We start from the raw sequence: 20,628 nt of genomic DNA on the forward strand, positions 1-20,628 counted from the left end.
AAAAGACAATCAATAGAGACCAATCCTCCGCGGGAGGGTTGAGTCCTGCAGCAGTCACTAAACCATAAAAGCAGCACAACTCTTTCCTTGTCCTTTGATTATCAATATAATATAAAAGTTAATTATGCTGCTAAAATATACACTCAAAAATGGTTAAAATTGTAAATTTTATGTTATGTCTGTTTCACCACAATAAACATTTTAAAGTTAATTATGCTACCTAAATATCTAACTTAGTAAAAGGCATTTTAAGTTTACGTTGGAAAACAAATGAAATAAGAGTTCAGTAATTTCATAAGCAAAAACAAAAAAAGTTTTTGCAGAGCCACTATGAAAAAAAAGACTTCACTGATGGTTTTCTGGAACAGCAAAGTACAAAACATAGTATCACTGAGAGAATGATGAAGGATAACAAAGTATTCTAAAGACACATTGAAGGGGCTTGACCTTTCATCTACAGAAAAGATTCTACCTACACATTCTAGTCCAGTGTTTCTGCGACTTAATGTGCACACAAATCACTTGAAGGTCTTACAGTGCTTAGCCTTATCCTGAGATATCTCACTTACGCATGAAACCTTGTGATTCGTAACAAACCTATGACTTATATTTTACTTATATTTTAATTATCTGCAATAGCAGATGATATAAAAGTATGGAGAGGGAGACAACTGAAGAATGGCGGCTCTCCCTATGGGTATGTAGCCCTGGTTTCATATTAATGGGCATCTCATGTGAAGAATGCCTCTTCAGTGGTATATAACAAAACATCTAAAAGAACACAAGAAAGAATGACAATGTAGACCAAATTCATAAACATTTGACAGGACCATTAATGAATATCTCAATTAAGATATATCCTCCTCTACCATGCACTCCCTTAACTAAATTCCAGTGAAACCACTGGTCCTACAGAAGCGATGAAAAATTAGTGTTTCATATTTGATATCTATGAAAGACATCATTAATTGATCATGATGCAGTTCCTCACTGAGTCTACACTCAGTCTGTCTGAAAACAAGATGTAGGGTCAGCACTAACACTGATAACTACTTGCCCTCCTATCTTAGAGCTTTCCTATCACAAGATGGATAGCAGTCAGAGATGACAGCCGGGAATCCTCCTCTCCATTTGGGCAAAGATCTAAACGGAGAAACTGATCAAAGCAGTGTGGGTAAACATACTTCAGTCCATTTTCCCTACAATCCCTAAATTATATCCAGCTAACAAAGCCTTGTGTGAACAACAGTGGATACATGATCTCAGAAAACACTTTCAATTGCCTATCACTGTCTCGGTATCGCTTCAGGAGCAAAACTTATGGAATACTCATTCCCCATGACAACACATCTCCTTTGATTTAAATAGTGCCTCACCTGACAGTTAATGCAGACCCCTCCACCAGCATAGATGCCCTGGGTATTCAAGCTTGCCTGCTGCCGCTCAACATCTGAATCATAGTAACAATCACTGGCATGGCCGTGGCAGTTGCATGCTGAAAAAAAGCATATTAAGTCAATATTCTCATCATTACTATCAGAAGCTTAGTAAAGAGCGTAAATAGTATTACTGCTAATTAAGCTATAAAAAAGCCTATTCTGGAACACCCAGGACACTCTTAGTGGAAAATTTTTCGGGATTTTTACACAAAGGCCAGGCTATACTAAGATACAGTTTAGAGCTGCTTTCATTTGATATTCAATGAGAGAAGTTTCTCTTTTTAAAAAAAATACTACTTGGGGCTGGGCATGGTGGCTTAGCCTGTAATCCCAGCACTTTGGGAGGCCAAGGCAGATGGATCAAGAGTTCAGGAGCTCGAGACCAGCCTGGCCAATATGGTGAAACCCTGTTTCTACTAAAAACACAAAAATTAGCCAGGCATGGTGGCATGCGCCTGTAGTCCCAGCTACTCAGGAGGCTGAGGCAGAAAAATCGCTTGAACCCAGGAGGCAGAGGGTGCAGTGAGCCAAGATCTCACCACTGCACTCCAGCCTGGGCGACAGAGGGAGACTCCGTCTCAAAAATATGTGTATATACCACTAGAGAGGCTGAGGCAGGAGAATCCTTGACACCAACATTTTCACTGTCAAAAAAGATACATCAAAATGTCAACTAAACTTTGTGAATGAAGAGAATACTATTACTACCACTATTATAAACTATTACTAACAATAGTAATTGAGCTCTTGACACACTGTGAAAAGTGTTTTACATGAATTATCTCATTGAATCTGCACAGTAACTCTCTAAAGTAGGTACCATTATCCCTATAGCCCAGACTGGAAAGCTGAGGCTTAGAGAGGTTGAGGAATATGCCCATCGTTACACTGCCCATAACCAGAAGAGGCGAAATTCTGACCTGTCTTTGTTTGACTGCAGAACCTATGCTGTTAGCCAATACTCTAAACCTTTCAGTTCAACACTGTCTGGTAATCAACTGGGAATAATCTTAAAGTTTAATTACAGGGGAATGACTAAGCAAGCAACAGTATATTTGCTCGACTCTAAGTCCTATGACGATAAGGGCTGCATGTGTTTTGTTTGCAACAGAGCAAGGTTGTCAGCACACAGTGGGTCCTCAACAAACACTTGTCAGATTGGAACAAAACTCTGTACCATCAAAAATGATGTCAAAGCATTTTTAAGGATTGGGAAAATATAGGGAAATATCTAAAAATATCAAGTGAAAAAAATTAGGATATAAAATTAGATTATATAATCTTGAGTATTTAAAGTATGTATAAAAATTCTACATATCTAACAAAATATGAATAGTAGCTCTCTGCTATGGACTGAATGCTTATGCCCACATCGCCCACCAAATTCATAGGTTGAAACCTAATCACCAGTTATTAGGAGATGGGCCCTCTGGAAGGTGATAAGTGCCCTTATAAAAGAGGCTCAGAGAGCTGCCTTGCCCCTTCCACCTTGTAAGGACACAGCAAGAAAGTAGCATCTATGAACCAGAAAGCAGGCCCTCACCAGACACCAAATCTGCTGGTGCCTTGATCTCGGACTTGCCAGCCTCCAGAACTTTGAGGCTATTGTTTATAAGCTACCCAGATGTTACAGCAGCTGAACAAACTAAGACACTCTGTTGGGGTAAATTCTTGGTGCTTTTACTTTATTATTATTTTTTTAATTTCCAAGTTATCTACAAGTAGTATATAATACTTCTAAAATTACAAAGTATAATTTAAAACTCATTTGGGATTGTCATCATTGCCAAGATGAAAAAGATTTAACATGAGTAAAATTCTTATTCTTTCTTAGGCAGACTATATATTCATTACATTCCAATTACATCAAAATGTCCAAGTTCTTGTTAGTAATTTGTATGTTTTAATCAAATCCCCAGGTGACTACGTGAAGGAAAACTTAATTAGATATGACACAAATTACCCTATAACTTGTAAAACAGGCTGAATGCTTTCTTATCTTTATTTTCTCTGTGGGGCCATGATTTTAAAAATTCAAGGCATTTATACTTACTATGTCAGTCATTTCTTAAGAAGTCTGTTTATTTTGAATTGTATATTTCAAATGGAATTTAGAAAGCACCTAATAAATGGAACCTGATAGGTCTGACTTCCATGCACTATTTTTGTAACTTTTAACCATTTAATACATTTTAAAAGGATAAAAACTTGGCGGGGCGTGGTGGCTAAAGCCTGTAATCCCAGCACTTTGGGAGGCCGAGACGGGCGAATCACGAGGTCAGGAGATCGAGACCATCCTGGCTAACACAGTGAAACCCCGTCTCTACTAAAAAATACAAAAAACTAGCCGGGCGAGGTGACGGGCGCCTGTAGTCCCAGCTACTCGGGAGGCTAAGGCAGGAGAATGGCGTAAAACCTGGGAGGCGGAGCTTGCAGTGAGCTGAAATCCGGTCACTGCACTCCAGCCTGGGTGACAGAGCGAGACTCCGTCTCAAAAAAAAAAAAAAAAAAAGGATAAAAACTTAGTAAAGGAGGTTTAATTTTTTTCATGTGTGTTGGAGTGAAGCATGTTATTTACAAAGGCGTCCATTAGTCTGGAAAACTAATCAAGTTGCAAATACTGGAATTCATGTAATTCAATCCAAAATATCCTAAATCAGTGTTTGAAAGCAGCGAAGAAACAACCCCTGATTATTTTTGTTATACCTTTCTCTGGTCCCCTCATCTGGGGTGAGGAATGGGGAAGTCATTGAGAAGGAACCGATTAGCTGTGACTATAAAGTGAGGTGGCCATCTGAGTAACACCGGGACTCAGAGATGCGCCAGAGCATTTGCCTGAAATGGCCGCAAGACCATCGCAGAACTTTAGCGTCTCTCAAAACTCCCTTGGAAGAGCACTGGAAATACCTTTTACATAAGTCTACTGGCCATAAGAGATCATCAGTCTTATCTCTTAATACTTTTTGGTCAAAAAGTATAAAGTCCTATAATCCCAGCACTTTGGGAGGCCAAGGCAGGCAGATCACAAGAGGCCAGGAGTTCAAGACCAACCTGGCCAACATGGTGAAACCCCATCTCTTCTAAAAATACAAACAAACAAAATTAGCCAGGCGTGGTGGCAGGTGCCTGTAATCCCAGCTACTGGGGATGCTGAGGCAGGAGAACCACTTGAACCTGGGAGGCGGCGGTTGCAGTGAATGAAATGTTTTCTGTAATTGGAATAAATATGTACCTTCCCAAGAAGATTGATTTAGAAGAAAATCTATAGTTGGATGTCTTAGGGTTTGTTTGTTAAAAATAACAGTTGTGTTTCTTCTTCTTTTTTTTTTTTTTTTTTTTTTTTTGAGACAGGATGTTATTCTTTCACCCAGGCTGGAGTGCAGAGGCAGGATCAGAGCTCACTGCACCAATTCTTGGGCTCAAGCCATCCTCCCACTTCCACCTCCCAAGCAGCTGGGACTACAGGCCTGCACCACCACCTCTAGCTAATTTTTGAATTTTTTTGTAGACAGAGTCTCACTATGTTGCCCAGGCTGGTCTCCAACTCCTGGCCTCAAGCAACCCTCCCACCTTTCCCTCCCAAAGTGCTGGGAGTCACCACATCAGGCCTAAAAAAAGAATACTTTTCTTATTTTATGTCACACTGTTAAAAGCAGTTTCCTGTCTTTTTTTCTTCCTTCTCTGGTCCCTTCCATCCTCCTCAATCCTACCACATTACTCTTCCCAGCCCTCCACACTCCAGTACTCCCAGTTTCCTGTTTAGACTCAACCTTGCCATCTTCTCTGGACCTCGGTCCTCAAAATAGTTGATTGCTATCCAGTATCACATCCTATAAAATGGACAAGGGGTTAAAATTTTATAGTGGCTGCGTCATATTTATGATTGCTAAAAAGAGAGGTCAACCCATTAAAGCACTGCACCCCATCATGCATGGTCATCATCATTATTGTTCTTTTTCTTCTCATATGTACATCTGAATTCAGAGGGCACTTTTCCCTCCAGTCAGTGAGGTTCTTATTACAATAGACAGACCTCAGACCCTAAGACTGACATGACCTCAGCCACCTCACTAGCATGGGGAAAACTGCCTCAGCCCCCAGGGAGAGGAGGAGAAGGCCACGTGTGGCCCCCACCCCAGCCCCACACCCACCTTCACACTCATGGCTCTGCTCCCACGCGGCAGGCTGCCAGCGCCTCTGATTGTACCCTGTGCAGCAGCGATCACACGTCTCCCCACAGGTGTGGTGCTGGCATTGACACCGAAACCTGGGCATGTGGGCGAAGTGCATCTCAGTTATTGAAAAGTTTTGATGAGGATCGGTTGATCCTATATGTGCAAAACTGACACACGAGTCATCACGGTTATCCACGGCACCATTCATTGAGGAATTAGGAGAACACAACACTTTGCAAGTATTATTTAAGCCTCCCATATCCTGCGTATTATCTCCATTTTACAGATGGTGAGACTGAGATTCAGAGGTATTAAGATACCTGCCAAAGGTGAGGCAGTGATAAATGGAGAGCCAGCCTTCCAAACTCACTTGTCTCTGAGGCCCCAGCTCTGTCTTCTCTACCCCATTGTTACCATAAATGAACACAGGAGCACTCAAGTGCTGAGTTTACTGAGATGTGTTAAGTATCACAGCTGCATAAAGATCTGGAGTCCTATGACTAAGATTTGCTCAAGTTTCTCACTCTCAACCTGTGGTCACGCCCAGAGATTTACACAATTCAAGAGCCAGCTGCTAATAAGATCCCAGAGAGCTCTGCTTCCAGAGGCGGCACCAGCTCCATCACGAGCCAAAAGCTGAGACCACTCAGCGAGGCAAAGGGTTAAAAGTCTCAGTTCAAAAGGGTGTACATCCGCCTTAACATTCCAAGTTAAAATGAAATTGTTTCAGCCTTGGCTTTGGATTGGAACTCCAAGCTTTGAGCTCCCTCCTTCTGTGCTTGAAAGAGGATTCAAAACCATTGTCCAGCACTGGTGTGATTCCGTCTTGGTCTTGCGCAGCTGTCTGTGGAGCAGGAGTCGTTCCTCTTCGTCTGCCTTTTCTCTCTCACCTAACAGCGCGCCACCACCCCACAGAAGATTCGATGGATGAGCCACCTGAGGCCTCAGAACTATCTTTTTGGCAACTGCTGGGGGGAGCTGGAGGAGGCCAAGCAGGGTCTGGTGGCAGTGAGGGTGGAGGCTGGGGAGGGGACTGAGGAGGAGGAGGAGACTGGGGAGGAGGAAGGAGAGGGGAAGGGTTGGAGGTGGAAATCCGGCTGCAGCCCGGGCTGCTGGAGAGCGCCAAGCAGGCTGGAGGCCTGAGGGAGTGGGAAGAGCTGCTGGATCTGGAAGGATGCGAGCCAGGAGGGAGCCGGGGGCATGAAGGGGTGGGAAGACGGCCTGAAGCCCCAGGAGCGTGAGCCAGGCGAGGCCCGGGGCCTGAGGTAAGGTGGAACCCAGTTCGGGTTGCCCGGGGTAGGCCTCGGAGCTGGGCGTGCGTCAGGCCGGCATGGTAGGCTTCTAATTCCGGGCTGGGTTGGTCCAGGAGGCTGGGTTGGTCCAGGAGGCTGGGTTCGCGGAGAAGCACACGCCTCCCTGTTGGAGGAGGGCACGGACGCACAGCCTAGGGTTGTTCTCCAGTCCCCAGGCCTCAGAGTCTGGGGCTCCTGGACCCACAATTCACCCGACTGCTTCAGCCAGTTACTGGGGCGGGGCGAGGCGGGGGGCAGGGAGTGGGAAGCGGGGAGGCTCGGAGGGGACTGAGGAGGCAACCACCACTGGGAGCACACGGTTGCCACGTGGTTGGGGAAGGACTGGGTGCAGGCACCGCATCCAGGGCCCCCCTGAGTCCTGGCACTCCCGAGCCTGGGATGCTGTGGCTCAGGTGAAGTGGGCTGGTAGTACCAGGATTCTGGAATTCTTTGTCCGGCCCTTACAACATCTACTGTGATGGCAGCTCTCAGTTTTGGAGCCCCTTTCCTGTCTCACTGTGGTAGATGGAACTTGCCCCACTTTGCGGATGACAATACTGGTGCTCAGAGATAAACTCACTTGACGAAGGTCATGATTGTAGGCAGAGAGACTAAATCTAAACCAAGATGCTTCACTCCATAGCTGGTGCTTCATGAATATCGTGAATATGAAAGAGGCTTTGGGTTTTGGTTGTGTTTTTTGGGGGGGTGGTGAGCGGGGGTGTCCCCGCATGCCGCCGTTTGTGCGGCATTGAGCAAACAGCTTTTTTTTTTTTTTATTATGAGAAACTTGCAGTGTTCAGTTTGAGTCAAATAAAGACCCGAGACTATTAAAACAACAACAGCAAAACGCCTAGTCTAAGAAGGCTCTTGGCTGTGCCTGCAGGGATTCCATCAACTCTTCTCTAAGGGAAGCTGGTGTGGAATATACTCAGTTCTATTCCCAAGACAGGGTGTCATCCCTCTCCATACTCAACTGCCTGGTAAAGCACATGGACATAGATCTACCTGGCAGCACAGAACAACTGGCATCCAAATGGGCTCTTGTTGGAGAGGCAATTTCAGCTCATTGCCAATTAAACATTTGGCATTAGCCAGACTACAAGATTATTTAGGGAAGACTGCTTCAAGAACATGTAGTGTTAGGCCGGGCGCGGTGGCTCAAGCCTGTCATCCCAGCACTTTGGGAGGCCGAGACGGGCGGATCACGAGGTCAGGAGATCGAGACCATCCTGGCTAACACGGTGAAACCCCGTCTCTACTGAAAAATACAAAAAACTAGCCGGGTGAGGTGGCGGGCGCCTGTAGTCCCAGCTACTTGGGAGGCTAAGGCAGGAGAATGGCATAAACCCGGGAGGCAGAGCTTGCAGTGAGCTGAGATCCAGCCACTGCACTGCACTTCAGCCTGGGCGACAGAGCCAGACTCCAGCTCAAAAAAAAAAAAAGAACATGTAGTCCAACTCCACACATAGGGGGATTAAAATTCAGCATAGCAAAAAAAGGAGCTGGATACCCATCTGATTCCCACTGGCACTGCCAAATCACTGCTTTTCCTCTCTTGCAGCCCAGGCTGATGGTTAATAATACATCTGCTGTAAAGATGTTATTTAAAGATGTCATTGGTTAGAGAATTCCCTTCGTGATGATCGCTCTGCCCCACTCCTAGGGAAAATTGTTATTTGAGACTAGTATCAACAATCATGCTTTTTCTAAGTAACTTATTACTTTTTAGCTTGTGATCATAGTGAAATATGAAACCAAGCAGATTTCCCTTTTTGAGTTGGCTGCTAAGAGGCTCAGAATTAAATTTGAGGTCCTTCCACATATCCATGCAGCAAGGTCAACATGGTACACATGCTTGGTTAACAACCCCCCTTCTTGAGTTCCGCCTCAGTAGCCAGTAACTTTTTTGATAGTCTGGGCTTGGCTCTATCCATTAAGGTTCTGAATCCCTTTAAACTATTATAAGATTTCTACCTCATCATGGATGTGGATTTCATCAGCATTTGTTCAAGGTCAGCTTGTTGGGCAGAAGCAAACCAGCAGACAAGAAAAGGCGGGCAGTCATGTTGAAGTGGATTGCTGCCAAACTGAGCCTTTCACGAAGGCTTAGGGAGACCTCCACACATGTGTATTGGGAGAATTAACCACCCAGTGTAGAACTCCTCAGCTCTGCCAGGGTCTCCAGGGTTCAGTAGCCTTTCTAAGCAGGAAGTTCATGCCCTCTGTGATAGCATGTACTCCTTTCCCACATGGCAGTATTTTGTTCCAGGCTCAGCGACATTAGCTGGACCTCTTCTCTCCTCTCTCCAACTCAGAACTTATTTGACCCGATTTCTAGTGTCTTAGGGAGACAGGACATTACAGGGTGGAAATAGATTAACGATTAATAAACAAGTCATTTTCCACTAAAGGTTAATCATTTGGTGTGTAACCTCCCTCAACAGCACTGCTGGATCCTTGAAGTGGGGACAAAAACGTTAAGGGCTATGGGTGGTCAAGGAGAAGGGCCCCACAAAGCATATCACAGACCTTGAGAACTAGCAATTCTGCCTGAACACAAAGCTTGACCTAAAGAGGCACAAGCCTGAATCTGACTAAAAGTGAAATATACCTCTGGTAAATGCTGCTCTTGAAACATTGTAGACTTTAAGTTAAACATTGAGATAAAATGATTAGTATATCTGGCATCCTGTAATTTCCAGCCCTTTAAAGTATCCCTCTTGCAGTGGTAACACAAATGTATTGCTGAACACTTAACAATTAAGACTCATGCATCTTATTGTATGCAAAATATACTCAAATTAAAAACAAAAAGGATACATTCATGTTCACAGCAGCATTATTCACAATAGCCAAAAGGTGGACGCACCCCAAGTATGTATTCACAGATGAATGGATAAACAGAGTGTAGTATATACATATATACAAGGAAATACTGTTCAGCTTTGAACAAAAAGAAAATTTTGACACATGCTTAATATGGATGAACCTTGAGGACATTATGCTAAGTGAAATAAGTGATGACAAATTTAATAAGCCAGTATTTGTTGCAAAAGGACAAATACTGTATGATTCCACTTATATGAGGTACCTAGGATAGTCATGATGATTGCCAGGGGCCAGTGGTAGGAAGAAACAAAGAGTTGTTTAACAGGTATAGAATTTCAATTTTGCAAAATGAAGAGTTCTGGAGATTGGTTGCACAACAATGTGAACATAGTTACCGCTACTGAACTGTCACTTTAAAATGGTTAAAATAGTAAATCTGATGTGTATTTCACCACAATTTAAAAAACAAGGATTTGAAATGTAAAGCCCAATCCCATTAAACTAGGAATGACAAGTTTTATTTCTCTTGCCAGCTCTAATCAATTGGCTGCCTGAGGTATGTCTTGGGGGTGATTTGGTGGCTGGGACACAGATTATCCAGAGTGCTGTGATTGATTAGCCATGTCTGCCAGGGCCCATAGTGATTATATGAAAGAAAGTGGAGAGTTGGTGGAGAGGAGGCACACACCCCCACCTATTCATTGATCCTGAATCATTCCTATTGAGGACAGGAACCTAGAAACATTTAATGGGATGCAAACATCCACTGAAATAATTAGACTTATTCATAGTAAGGCTGAAAAAAATCTGCACAGTGTACTTACAGTTTTTCAGGATTGTTTGCATTGCACACTTCAGCATGGCCATTGCAAACACACCGCCCACCAATGCTGATGTCCTTTATGCTGTAATAATACTGCACGACAGAACACAGAACGTGCAAGTTTCACTGAACAGTGACAAAAACTTTCTCTTACTAGTCTTTAACCCACATCTGCTGCCTCTGCTTCCCTTTTAAAATTCTGTATTCTTGAGCCCTACATTGGGATGTAACATGTCTTATAAAATAAACACATTCCTTGATAAAATGTAATAACATACTGCTGAATTTGTGCATTTAAAAAATTCAGATGCTTGAAGTTCATGAAGGAAAATTGCCTTAGAAAAGAATCATACTTTATAGCCTATAGGAAAGGGATTAAGAACGTCCAAGTTTATTTTTATGTAAATTAAAATAATTTTTACATTATGTTTTACACAAATGAATTTTATACATTGAACATATTTATTTATCAAAACTGAATTTTTATACCAAAAAGGTTGCACTTGCTTTGTGCAAAATACTATCCCAGTTTCCGGGAAGGGAGATAATATTTACAGAGATGGATCCAATGCATCCCCGAGACTGGAGGGGCCACCAGAATTTGCTGAAGCCTTCCTAGCACAGGGTCGGAAAGACTAGAGTCAAAGTTTCAAGCTCCAGAAAGGCCAGAGAGAGCCAGCTCAGATCCAGCTGAAGATCAGCCCCTAAACCAGGCCACAAATATGTGTAGATCCTCTCATTGACAAGGCCCCTCTCCAATATGTTGGAGGCCTCTGCAGTGGTGACAATAGGCAGCTCCTCCTGCCAGCTCCTTCTGCCAGCTCCCTTCCTTCTCAGACTTGGCAGGAGACTGCCCAGGATTTGGGAGGAATGTGAGGACTGTAGAACAATCTTTCTCATTGAGGCCATGCTGCCAGTGAGAAGAATATCTGTCAGCGAGAAGTCTTTCAATTCACAAGGACAAGAGGGTTTTTGTCCCTTTATTGTTGTTGTTGTTGTTGAGTGTGGTTGCCTTAAAGAGCCCTATTGATTTAATGTTGGGGTTCTGTTCTGGTTCCCTCATTAAAACCTGTTAAAGTGTCAAGGCTTCCTGGAAACATCTTAGTCTGAAGGCATTAACAGCCCCCCTTGTTAATACAGATAAAGTCAGTATTACCAGGGCTTTCCATGACAAATTAAGACTCAGGAGCTTTCCTGCTGGCCACTGTGAAAGTTCCCCTCCACACGTGTTAAGGGCAGCAGCAGCAAGAGAAACCCCCAGTCAGCCTTCACCCAGCAGCACATGTGATGTGTGTCATAAAGTAGCTGGTATCATATTCCTCCATGAGAGAAGCAACCTAAACTTGGGGGGTTAAGATTATGTACTATGTATGCGGTACACTCCATAAAATAATTATTTAATGGAGAGGCCTGTATTCATCTAAGTGTAAAGTAATATACGTAGATATATATGACTGCAAATCTTGCAACCCCCAAAAAGACAATTTAAGAAAAAAAAAATTGGTAAGGTACATTTGTGGCAGTGCTCCAGGGCACATGGAAGAACAGCAACACAGCCCGGCTATAGTTTATGAGAAAGTCTAGCCCTCCCTTGCAAATATCCATCCTCAGATTCAACACAGTCCCCAACTACACAGAAGCTCAGAGGGAGCTGAGGAGAGCAAAAAATACAAAAGATAGGCCACCTACACCCAAGGTGCCTGCCTTTCTGTAAAATGCTCAAAACTGTGGCAATACTTACACTTTTCCCTTCCTTCCTTTCCCAGCTCTCTGATGTTACCTATATAAAAAGCCAAACTCTATAAGGTGCACTGGGCATCTTCCATTCACCCTCCAGGTCTGCTCTCCTCCTTCTCCACCCTGTCTGTGCCTGGGAGGTGAACTTTATGGCTGCAACCAATGGACTGTCTTTCTTTCTGGCTTCTTGTTTGGTTTGACCAATGGAAGGCACCAGCAGATCAGAGGGTGGAAGAAGAGTGAGCTCAATATATTTATTCTGTGGGCTCCCTCTGTGCCCAGGAGACAAGTGTACTGCCCTGACACCTGAGAGTGAGAGATGTTCATGGGGTACCTCCAACACAGGAGAGGGCGCTAGTGCTCACCAGTACCTAGGTGCCTCCATTTCAGCTAGATGACATCACCAAGCCTCCTTGCATCTAAGTGAGGCTATAATATGACCAGTTCTTGCCCATAGAAATAACCTCTGATGAGAAGCAGGTAGATTTTTCTCTACACTCTCTCTTCCCTCATCTGATGACCAACACGTAGGGGATCCAGAGGAGGACTGTGAGGTCCTACCGAATGGCTGCATCTCTATATAGAAAGAACCTGCTTCCCTGAATGACTGTGTGAAGCCGATCCTACCTGCTGACCCATGTTAAACTGTCATATGAGCAAGAAACAAAGCTTTATTTTGTTAAGCCACTGAGATTTTGGGATTGTTGGCTGTAGTATTAATTATCCCATCCAGACTAGTACCAGACTGACTATAATTGTTTGCCTTTCATCTTCTTTGAATATAATGATTTTTCTTCAAACAGCCATTTTTATACGTTATTAGATATAAAACTCCTAATTATATCTAGTATTTCAGACAAGAACAACTCCCACACCTACATCATTACAGGCTACAAAGGTTACTTAAAAGAGTTCAAGGCAATTAATTTGGTAAGCCAAAAAAAATGAATAAATAAAGTAACAAAACAAATGCTCTGACTACTCACCCGCCGAGTGACAGTTGGATCTCGCTGGGCTTTGGAGATGAGGTGTCCAAGAAGCGTATTGGTTCGAAGAAAACGCAAGCGGATGTTTGTTGCCTTGGTAAACTCCCTCAGGGTGTGAGAGAAAGTAAAATTTTTTGCACCTGGACGACCGTTTATCAAGGACACCACAACCTAAAACGACCACACACACATAAAGGGGGAAAAGGTTCCTTTTATCAAAATTTAGCAGCAAGTAAGCAAAAATAACTCACATGCCCCAAGGCACTTGGTTTCTCTAAGCCATTTGATATTCGTAGGGGGTCTTGGATCTTGTTTATGTCTAAAAACATCATTGCTAGTCCCATCTTCCCTCACACTTCCTGGTTCCAAGGTCTGGCAATATGTCTTTGAAACCTGGACTCTTGAGAGATGTTATCATTTCATTTTCAAAGCCTTTGTTCTATCAGTGTAGTTGTGGGACTGTAACACTATGAAATGTTGAAAACATAATGTTACAATCTGTAAATATAAGGACACAACTTTGTTAAGCTGCATCAAAGAAACAAAGCTAAAGTAACCCAAACATCTACATGAGGTTGAAAAAGGAAATCTCTAGATATAAAGTTTGACAGTAATGCCGGGGGAAAAGAAATCTGTGTAAACCCTCCATTTTGTTTTAAAGCCCAAAGTGACAAAGCCCAAGTGTCAGCCATTGGAAATATGAACCACTCATGAGTTGTCAGAAGATACCACATCCACATGCTCAAGTAAGGTCTCTCTACTTAAAGAGAGGGAGGCTGACACCTTTGATGGAAGTTTATTTGAAACTCAGTTCATATTCATTATAGCCTCACAATTTCCATGGAAATCTTCACTGATTGTTTCACCTGAGTTTGCCCATCTCCCTTAACAATAGCCAAGCTAACTTTACAAGGGCCAAATGCAACCTCACAGGGACAGCAATTTTTTTCTCTCCAACAGATTATACCCATTCTACCAAAAGGGATCAGGGATCAAGTAGGATCAGCTCCATGCAGCCATGCAGTCATTCAGGGAAGCAGGCTCTTGCTATCTAGAGATGCAGCCATTCTGTAGGACCTCAGAGTCCTCCTCTGGATCCCCTACATCTAGTCATCAGATGAGGGAAGAGAGAGTATAGAGAAAATCTACCTGCTACCACCAGCCCCTCCTCTTCTCACTCTTACAGGGGATCATGGGATCATGGGTGAAGAGGTAAGGGGTCATCATTTCAGTTACCAGCAACCCACTTTCTAAAAACATCACCAGAAAGGACAGTTCAAGACCTGTGAGCCTTGAATCAAGAATCCTGACTTTCTGGGGATAACTGAAATCCCCCAACAGAATTTCCAACCTGGTTCATTCTGGGAGCACTCAATGTGATTCCTTAACTGTTCAGTCCCAAGCCCTGTTTCCATCTTGATCTATGTTAGATGTCCTTGAAAGTGCAAGTTTCGCAATTATGAAAAATTGGATATCCTCATGTTCATTTCTGAGTCTTATCTCTCCCAGTCTTCCAAATCTACTTACCTCACCATTTTCCAAAGGTACAATACGGGAATATTCAGTAACACAAAGTACATCATCATCCCGGGTGACAGCCATATTTGCCTCCCGCCCGAATTCTTTTAAACAGTCTACTTTAGAATCTAGAAGGAAAGTATTTCAACATTATATAACAAAATATTATCATTTTGTTGCAAATCTCTTAAGAAGACTTACGTTTCCTTAAGAAAACACACAAAGAAAGAAAGAAGAGAAAGGCATTTAAAACTTTTAGAGAAAAGCTGAGAATGGAGTTTTTAATTCATGAAAGAAAATACCAAGCCATTTCAGGCCAGTTGACTTTCAGTGGCAATGCTTGGAGATGCAGTGCTAACTCCACACTCCTACTTAGGAAGTTTATCTTCTAAGGAAACATAGTGGAAAACCCAATGCCTTTATAAGCAAAATTCTTGTCCACCTCTGTTCATCACAGGGTTTAGAAACCCTGACATTCTTCATTAGTGAAGATAACAGAGTCGAGGTGAGTAAAGCACAGCATAGGATCTATAAAGATGGAACTTAGTTTCTAATTCTGCATAAAAGGAAAAAGATGGGAGATTACAGTTATTAAAGTCATCTCATCGATTCACAGCTTCTACCATCTTACAGGTGCTCCCAAATAGTGCCAAGAACTGTTATCATAAAAGGAGTTTCTACTTCATTTCTGCATGTGGTATCCTTGAACACATGCTTGAGAAATGGGAATATTCTTTTTTTTTTCATTTTTCAGATGGAGTCTCTGTTGCCCAGGCTGGAGTGCAGTGGCACAATCTCAGCTCACTGCAACCTCCACCTCCTGGATTTAAGTGATTCTCCCACCTCAGCCTCCTGAGTAGCTGGGACCACAGGTGCACACCACCACACCTTGCTTATTTTTGTATTTTTAGTAGAGACAGGGTTTCACCATGTTGGCCAGGCTGGTCTCAAACTCCTGACCTCAAGTGATCCACCTGTCTTGGCTTCCCAAAGTGCTGGGATTACAGACATGAGCCACCACGCCCAGTCAATGTTCTGAGAGTAATTTAGAGGTTAAAAGTGACCAGTCCCTAACTAGTCATACTGAGAGATTATTTTTCGTTTCTTTTCTTTTTTTTTTTTTTTTTTTTTTTTTGAGACGGAGTCTCATTCTGTTGCCCAGGCTGGAGTGCAGTGGTACAATCTTGGCTCACTGCAACCTCTGCTTCCTGGATTCAAATGATACTCTGACCTCAGCCTCCCAAGTAGGGACAACAGGCACGTGCCATGATGCCTGGCTAATTTTTGTATTTTTAGTACAGACAGGGTTTCTCCATGTTGGCCAGGCTGGTCTCAAACTCCTGACCTCAGATAAACCACCCACCTTGGCCTTCCAAAGTGCTGGGATTATATGAGTGAGCCACTGTACCCAGCCAAGATTAATTTTCTAATTAAATCCATAGTCTTGATCTGTTCCAAGTAATTAAAGCCACACATAACATGGTAGACAAGATTACTTACGAGCAAAGTACTGCCATGGTGAGTAGGTGCTTCCAAAATCTACAGATCTTTCCAAGACCCAAAGATCAGGGCGAGGAGAATTTGCAAATTTGATTAAAATATAGGCCACATGGAAGAGCTGATAAAACAAAAGAGATACGGTTATTAAAGTCATCTCATCGATTCATAGCTTCGACCATCTCTATATGATGCTGATTCCCAAGGCAACACGTCCCACCACAACCCCTTGCCCAAGATCCCGATCCTGATTCCTAACTGTCTATTGGACATCTCTGTGGGGAAAAGAAAGAGAGATCAGACTGTTGCTGTGTCTATGTAGAAAGAAGTAGACATAAGAGACTCCATTTTGTTCTATATTAAGAAAAATTCTTCTGCCTTGAGATGCTGTTAATCTGTAACCCTAGCCCCAACCCTGTGCTCGCAGAGACATGTGCTATGTTGACTCAAGGTTTAATGGATTCAGGGCTATGCAGGATGTGCTTTGTTAAAAAAGTGCTTGGAGGCAATATGCTTGTTAAAAGTCATCGCCATTCTCTACTCTCAAGTACCCAGGGACACAATACACTGCGGAAGCCTCCAGGGACCTCTGCCTAGGAAAGCCAGGTATTGTCCAAGGTTTCTCCCCATGTGATAGCCTGAGATATGGCCTCGTGGGAAGGGAAAGACCTGACCGTCCCCCAACCCAACACCTGTCTCCCAGCCCAAAACCCATAAAGGGTCTGTGCTGAGAAGGATTAGTAAAAGAGAAAGGCCTATTTGCAGTTGAGATAAGAGGAAGGCATCTGTCTCCTGCTGGTCCCTGGGCAATGGAATGTCTTGGTGTAAAACCCGATTGTACGTTCTATTTACTGAGATAGGAGAAAACAGCCGTAAGGCTGGAGGTGACACAAGCTGGGGGCAATACTGCTCCTTAACGCATGGAGATGTTTATGTATATGCACATCAAAGCACAGCACCTTTTCTTAACCTTGTTTATGACACAGAGACCTTTGTTCACATGTTTTCCTGCTGACCCTTTCCCCACTATTACCCTATTGTCCTGCCACATTCCCCTCTCTGAGATGTTAGAGACAATGATCAATAAATACTGAGGGAACTCAGAGACCAGTGCCAGCCCAGTGTGGGTCCTCCGTATGCTGAGCGCGGGTCCCCTGGGCCCACTTTTCTTTCTCTATACTTTGTCTCTGTGTCTCTTTCTTAGTCTCTCATCCCACCTGATGAGAAATGCCTACAGGTGTGGCAGAGCAGGCCACCCCTCCACATCTCTACCCAGGGGCAGCCTCTCAAGCTGATCAAATTCAAAACGAAAATCATTATCTTTCTTTCTCCACCAAATATAGACATTGATCATCATCTTTGTCATACCTTAACCAATATGCCATTCCATTTCAATCAGTCTACAGTGCATCTTAAAGTCTATGCATTCAGAAAAGTCTGATGGCAAGCAATAGTCATCGCATGCTAAGCCCTCCCAGGTCCAAGAACCAACAGAACAGCCCAGAGTGTTTCCCAGCAGTGTCCTAACCCTGGTTCCAGGTTTTAGAGAGATCACGGCTGCCAGAACTGAAACCCGAGCAGCTGTTTGATGGAGTGGTAGCACTCCTTCCCTGTGGATCTCCTCTGGTCTCATCTTTTCCTGATTGTTCTCCCTCTTAACAGCTTTCTCGTTCACTCTCATCACTCTTTTGCCCGTGGCCAGGATGATGCAAAAGTATGGAAGAGATGAAGAGGGGCTTCAGTCCTGCTTTCTTCACCTCCCACTCTTCAGCTCCACAGCCAGAAGCCTTTGCAGTTTATTCCCATTCCTTCCCCCAAAACTTATTTGGCTTGAATTTTGAACCCTGAGGTTCTATTTCCCAAAGAGCCTGGTATGACATTGAACCCAGTGTTAAGCAAATCTATGTTAATGTATTAATGAGTGAGGATTATCCCCACCCCACTCCAGGCTCCCTGACCCCAGGCAACAGATTTCCCGGTGACTATCTGAGGAGCACTCCCCTCTAGCCCAGTAAAGCCCTTTGAACCACAGGCTCCTCTAGTTGGGGAGGAGGGAGTGCTCAGACCCTGTGGGTTCCTTTTTTTTCCCAAGGGAAAAAAAAAAAGGAGTTTCATCTTAATATTTTTCACAAACAGTAGTATGATAAGAGTTTTTCATTTGTTTGTTTTTTGTTTTTTTAAGTCTGAGAACTGCCAGCTAATGTAAACATTGCAAACCCCAAAACAGAAGGCAAAGTATCTAGGACAATGAGACTCAAACTTTTTGTTCTCAGGACCCCCTTCATATTTTTAAAAATTATTGAAGACCTAAAAAAGCTTTCGTTTGTGTGAGTTCTATCTATTGATATGCACCATATTTAAAATTAAAGTTAAAAAACTTTAAGATAGATATACTATCAATCATTTAATATAATAAACATTTTACATGTTAGCATAAATATATTTTTATTAAAAATTACTATTTTTTTATTTTGAGGTGGAGTCTCACTCAGTCGCCCAGGCTGGAGTGCAGTGGCGCAATCTCGGCTCACTGCAAGCTCCACCTCCTGGGTTCATGCCATTCTCCTGCCTCAGCCTCCCAAGTAACTGGGATTACAGGCGCCCGCCGCCACGCCGGGCTAATTTTTTGCATTTTTAGTAGAGACGGGGTTTCACTGTGTTAGCCAGGATGGTCTCGATCTCCTGACCTCGTGATCCGCCCGCCTTGGCCTCCCAAAGTGCTGGGATTACAGGCATGAGCCACCGCGCCTGGCCAGCTATATTTTCTAAAACATGAAATTTTTGGTGAGAGCAGTGGCATTGCTTTACAGTTTTGTGAAGCTCACTAAGTATTGGGCTTAATAGGAGAAAGCTGGATTCCCACACCTGCTTCTTCATTCACTCTGATGTGATATGTTGTTTGGCTGACGTATTTGAAGATCTAGCCTCACATAGATCTGTAATAGAGGAAGGAGGAACACTGGCCTTGTAGACCTCCCAAAAGGTCTTGGGGACCCTCCCAGGTTCTCATCCATAGTTTGAGAACCACTCCTCTCAGGCACAGAGATTTACCCCTTGCTCAAAGAAGCCCCTTTGCTTATCTCTGAGGAAGGAAGAATTGTCACACTGATTACTGGAAACCCTAAGCTCAGCCAGTTCTGTCCCTATCAAACATTTGCTCTTTGATCTTGAAAAAAGTGCTTATTTGGGCTCAGGTTAACACTCCCAAGTTGTCTACCAACATGCGGAAAAAGCGATCCAACCTCATAAAAACTAATTAGGAATTATAAGGTACTCTGAAAATCATAAAGCAATACTGTAAAGGTAGGTGTAACAATTTCCAAAGACACATCCCATCATTATGTAGTGAAGGAATTCATAGGAAATCCAAGAATTCCTGTTTGGAAAATCAGAGCAAATATATTTCGCTAAAAACTCTTCGCACATCTCTCTCAGACCACATCAAAATAAGGCCACTGTTAATTATGTGAATTCGATAGACTACAAATGAAACTTTTTTGAATACAGTAATCATTCAAAGCATTCTTAATCCCTTCCACCAAACTCCCACAATCATAGCACACATAGCCCTCTAAACTATTTATCTAATAGGTCATGATTTAATGAATACTGTCGTTCCACGTACCATGTTAAGCACTTGACAAACATTCTCTCATTTAGACCTCACAATAAGAAGCGGAGTTTTATTAATCACACTTTAAAGTTGAGGAAAGTTTAGAGAGGTTAAGTAACAAGCCCACACCTTGCAGGAATAAAAACACTGAGCCTAAGTGTATTCCACCCACTAAACGTTTGAGATGTCACAGGACCTAATAGGTACTGAATATTTGACCTGTTTCATCTTGAGGGGAAGAAGTCATCAGAGAAGTACCAAACATCATTATTTCCCAATATGCTAAAGTTCTATTCTACAGAGCCTAGGGTGGGGCGCTATGTTATGATATATCTCAAGTGTTAATTGAGGGCATTGGTTTTCTATTTTTCATTTTATTTTTGAGACGGAGTCTCGCTGTGTCGCCCAGGCTGGAGTGCAGTGGCGCAATCTCGGCTCACTGCAAGCTCTGCCTTCCGGGTTCACGCTGTTCTCCTGCCTCAGCCTCCTGAGTAGCTGGGACTACAGGCCCCTGCCACCATGCCCGGTTTTTTTGTATTTTTAGTAGAGATGGGGTTTCACCCTGTTAGTCAGGATGGTCTCGATCTCCTGACCTTGTGATCCGCCCGCCTCGGCCTCCCAAAGTGCTGGGATTACAGGCGTGAGCCACCGTGCCCGGCCAGTTTCTGCCACTACAAAGCCATATGAACGAAGTAGCTCAGTGGCTCAGAAGGCAG

General features: G+C 43.3%; 1 protein-coding gene across 3 annotated transcripts in view; it reads right to left on the reverse strand.

Moving 5' to 3' along the window:
* Positions 1–20,628, reverse strand: part of LOC105465071 (laminin subunit alpha 3) — a 273,415-nt gene that overhangs the window by 195,699 nt on the left and 57,088 nt on the right. For all 3 annotated transcript variants that reach the window (XM_011713306.2, XM_011713298.3, XM_011713310.3), the window contains exons 3-8: positions 16,303–16,420; positions 14,812–14,930; positions 13,285–13,455; positions 10,563–10,654; positions 5,591–5,706; positions 1,377–1,495 (exon numbers count right to left, since the gene is read on the reverse strand). In XM_011713306.2, coding sequence (XP_011711608.2) covers positions 1,377–1,495; positions 5,591–5,706; positions 10,563–10,654; positions 13,285–13,455; positions 14,812–14,930; positions 16,303–16,420 — 735 coding nt within the window. The remainder of the gene's footprint in view (positions 1–1,376; positions 1,496–5,590; positions 5,707–10,562; positions 10,655–13,284; positions 13,456–14,811; positions 14,931–16,302; positions 16,421–20,628) is intronic.

This window comes from Macaca nemestrina, chromosome 19 (genome assembly GCF_043159975.1).
Source record: "Macaca nemestrina isolate mMacNem1 chromosome 19, mMacNem.hap1, whole genome shotgun sequence".
In the NCBI taxonomy this organism is placed as follows: Eukaryota; Metazoa; Chordata; class Mammalia; order Primates; family Cercopithecidae; genus Macaca; species Macaca nemestrina.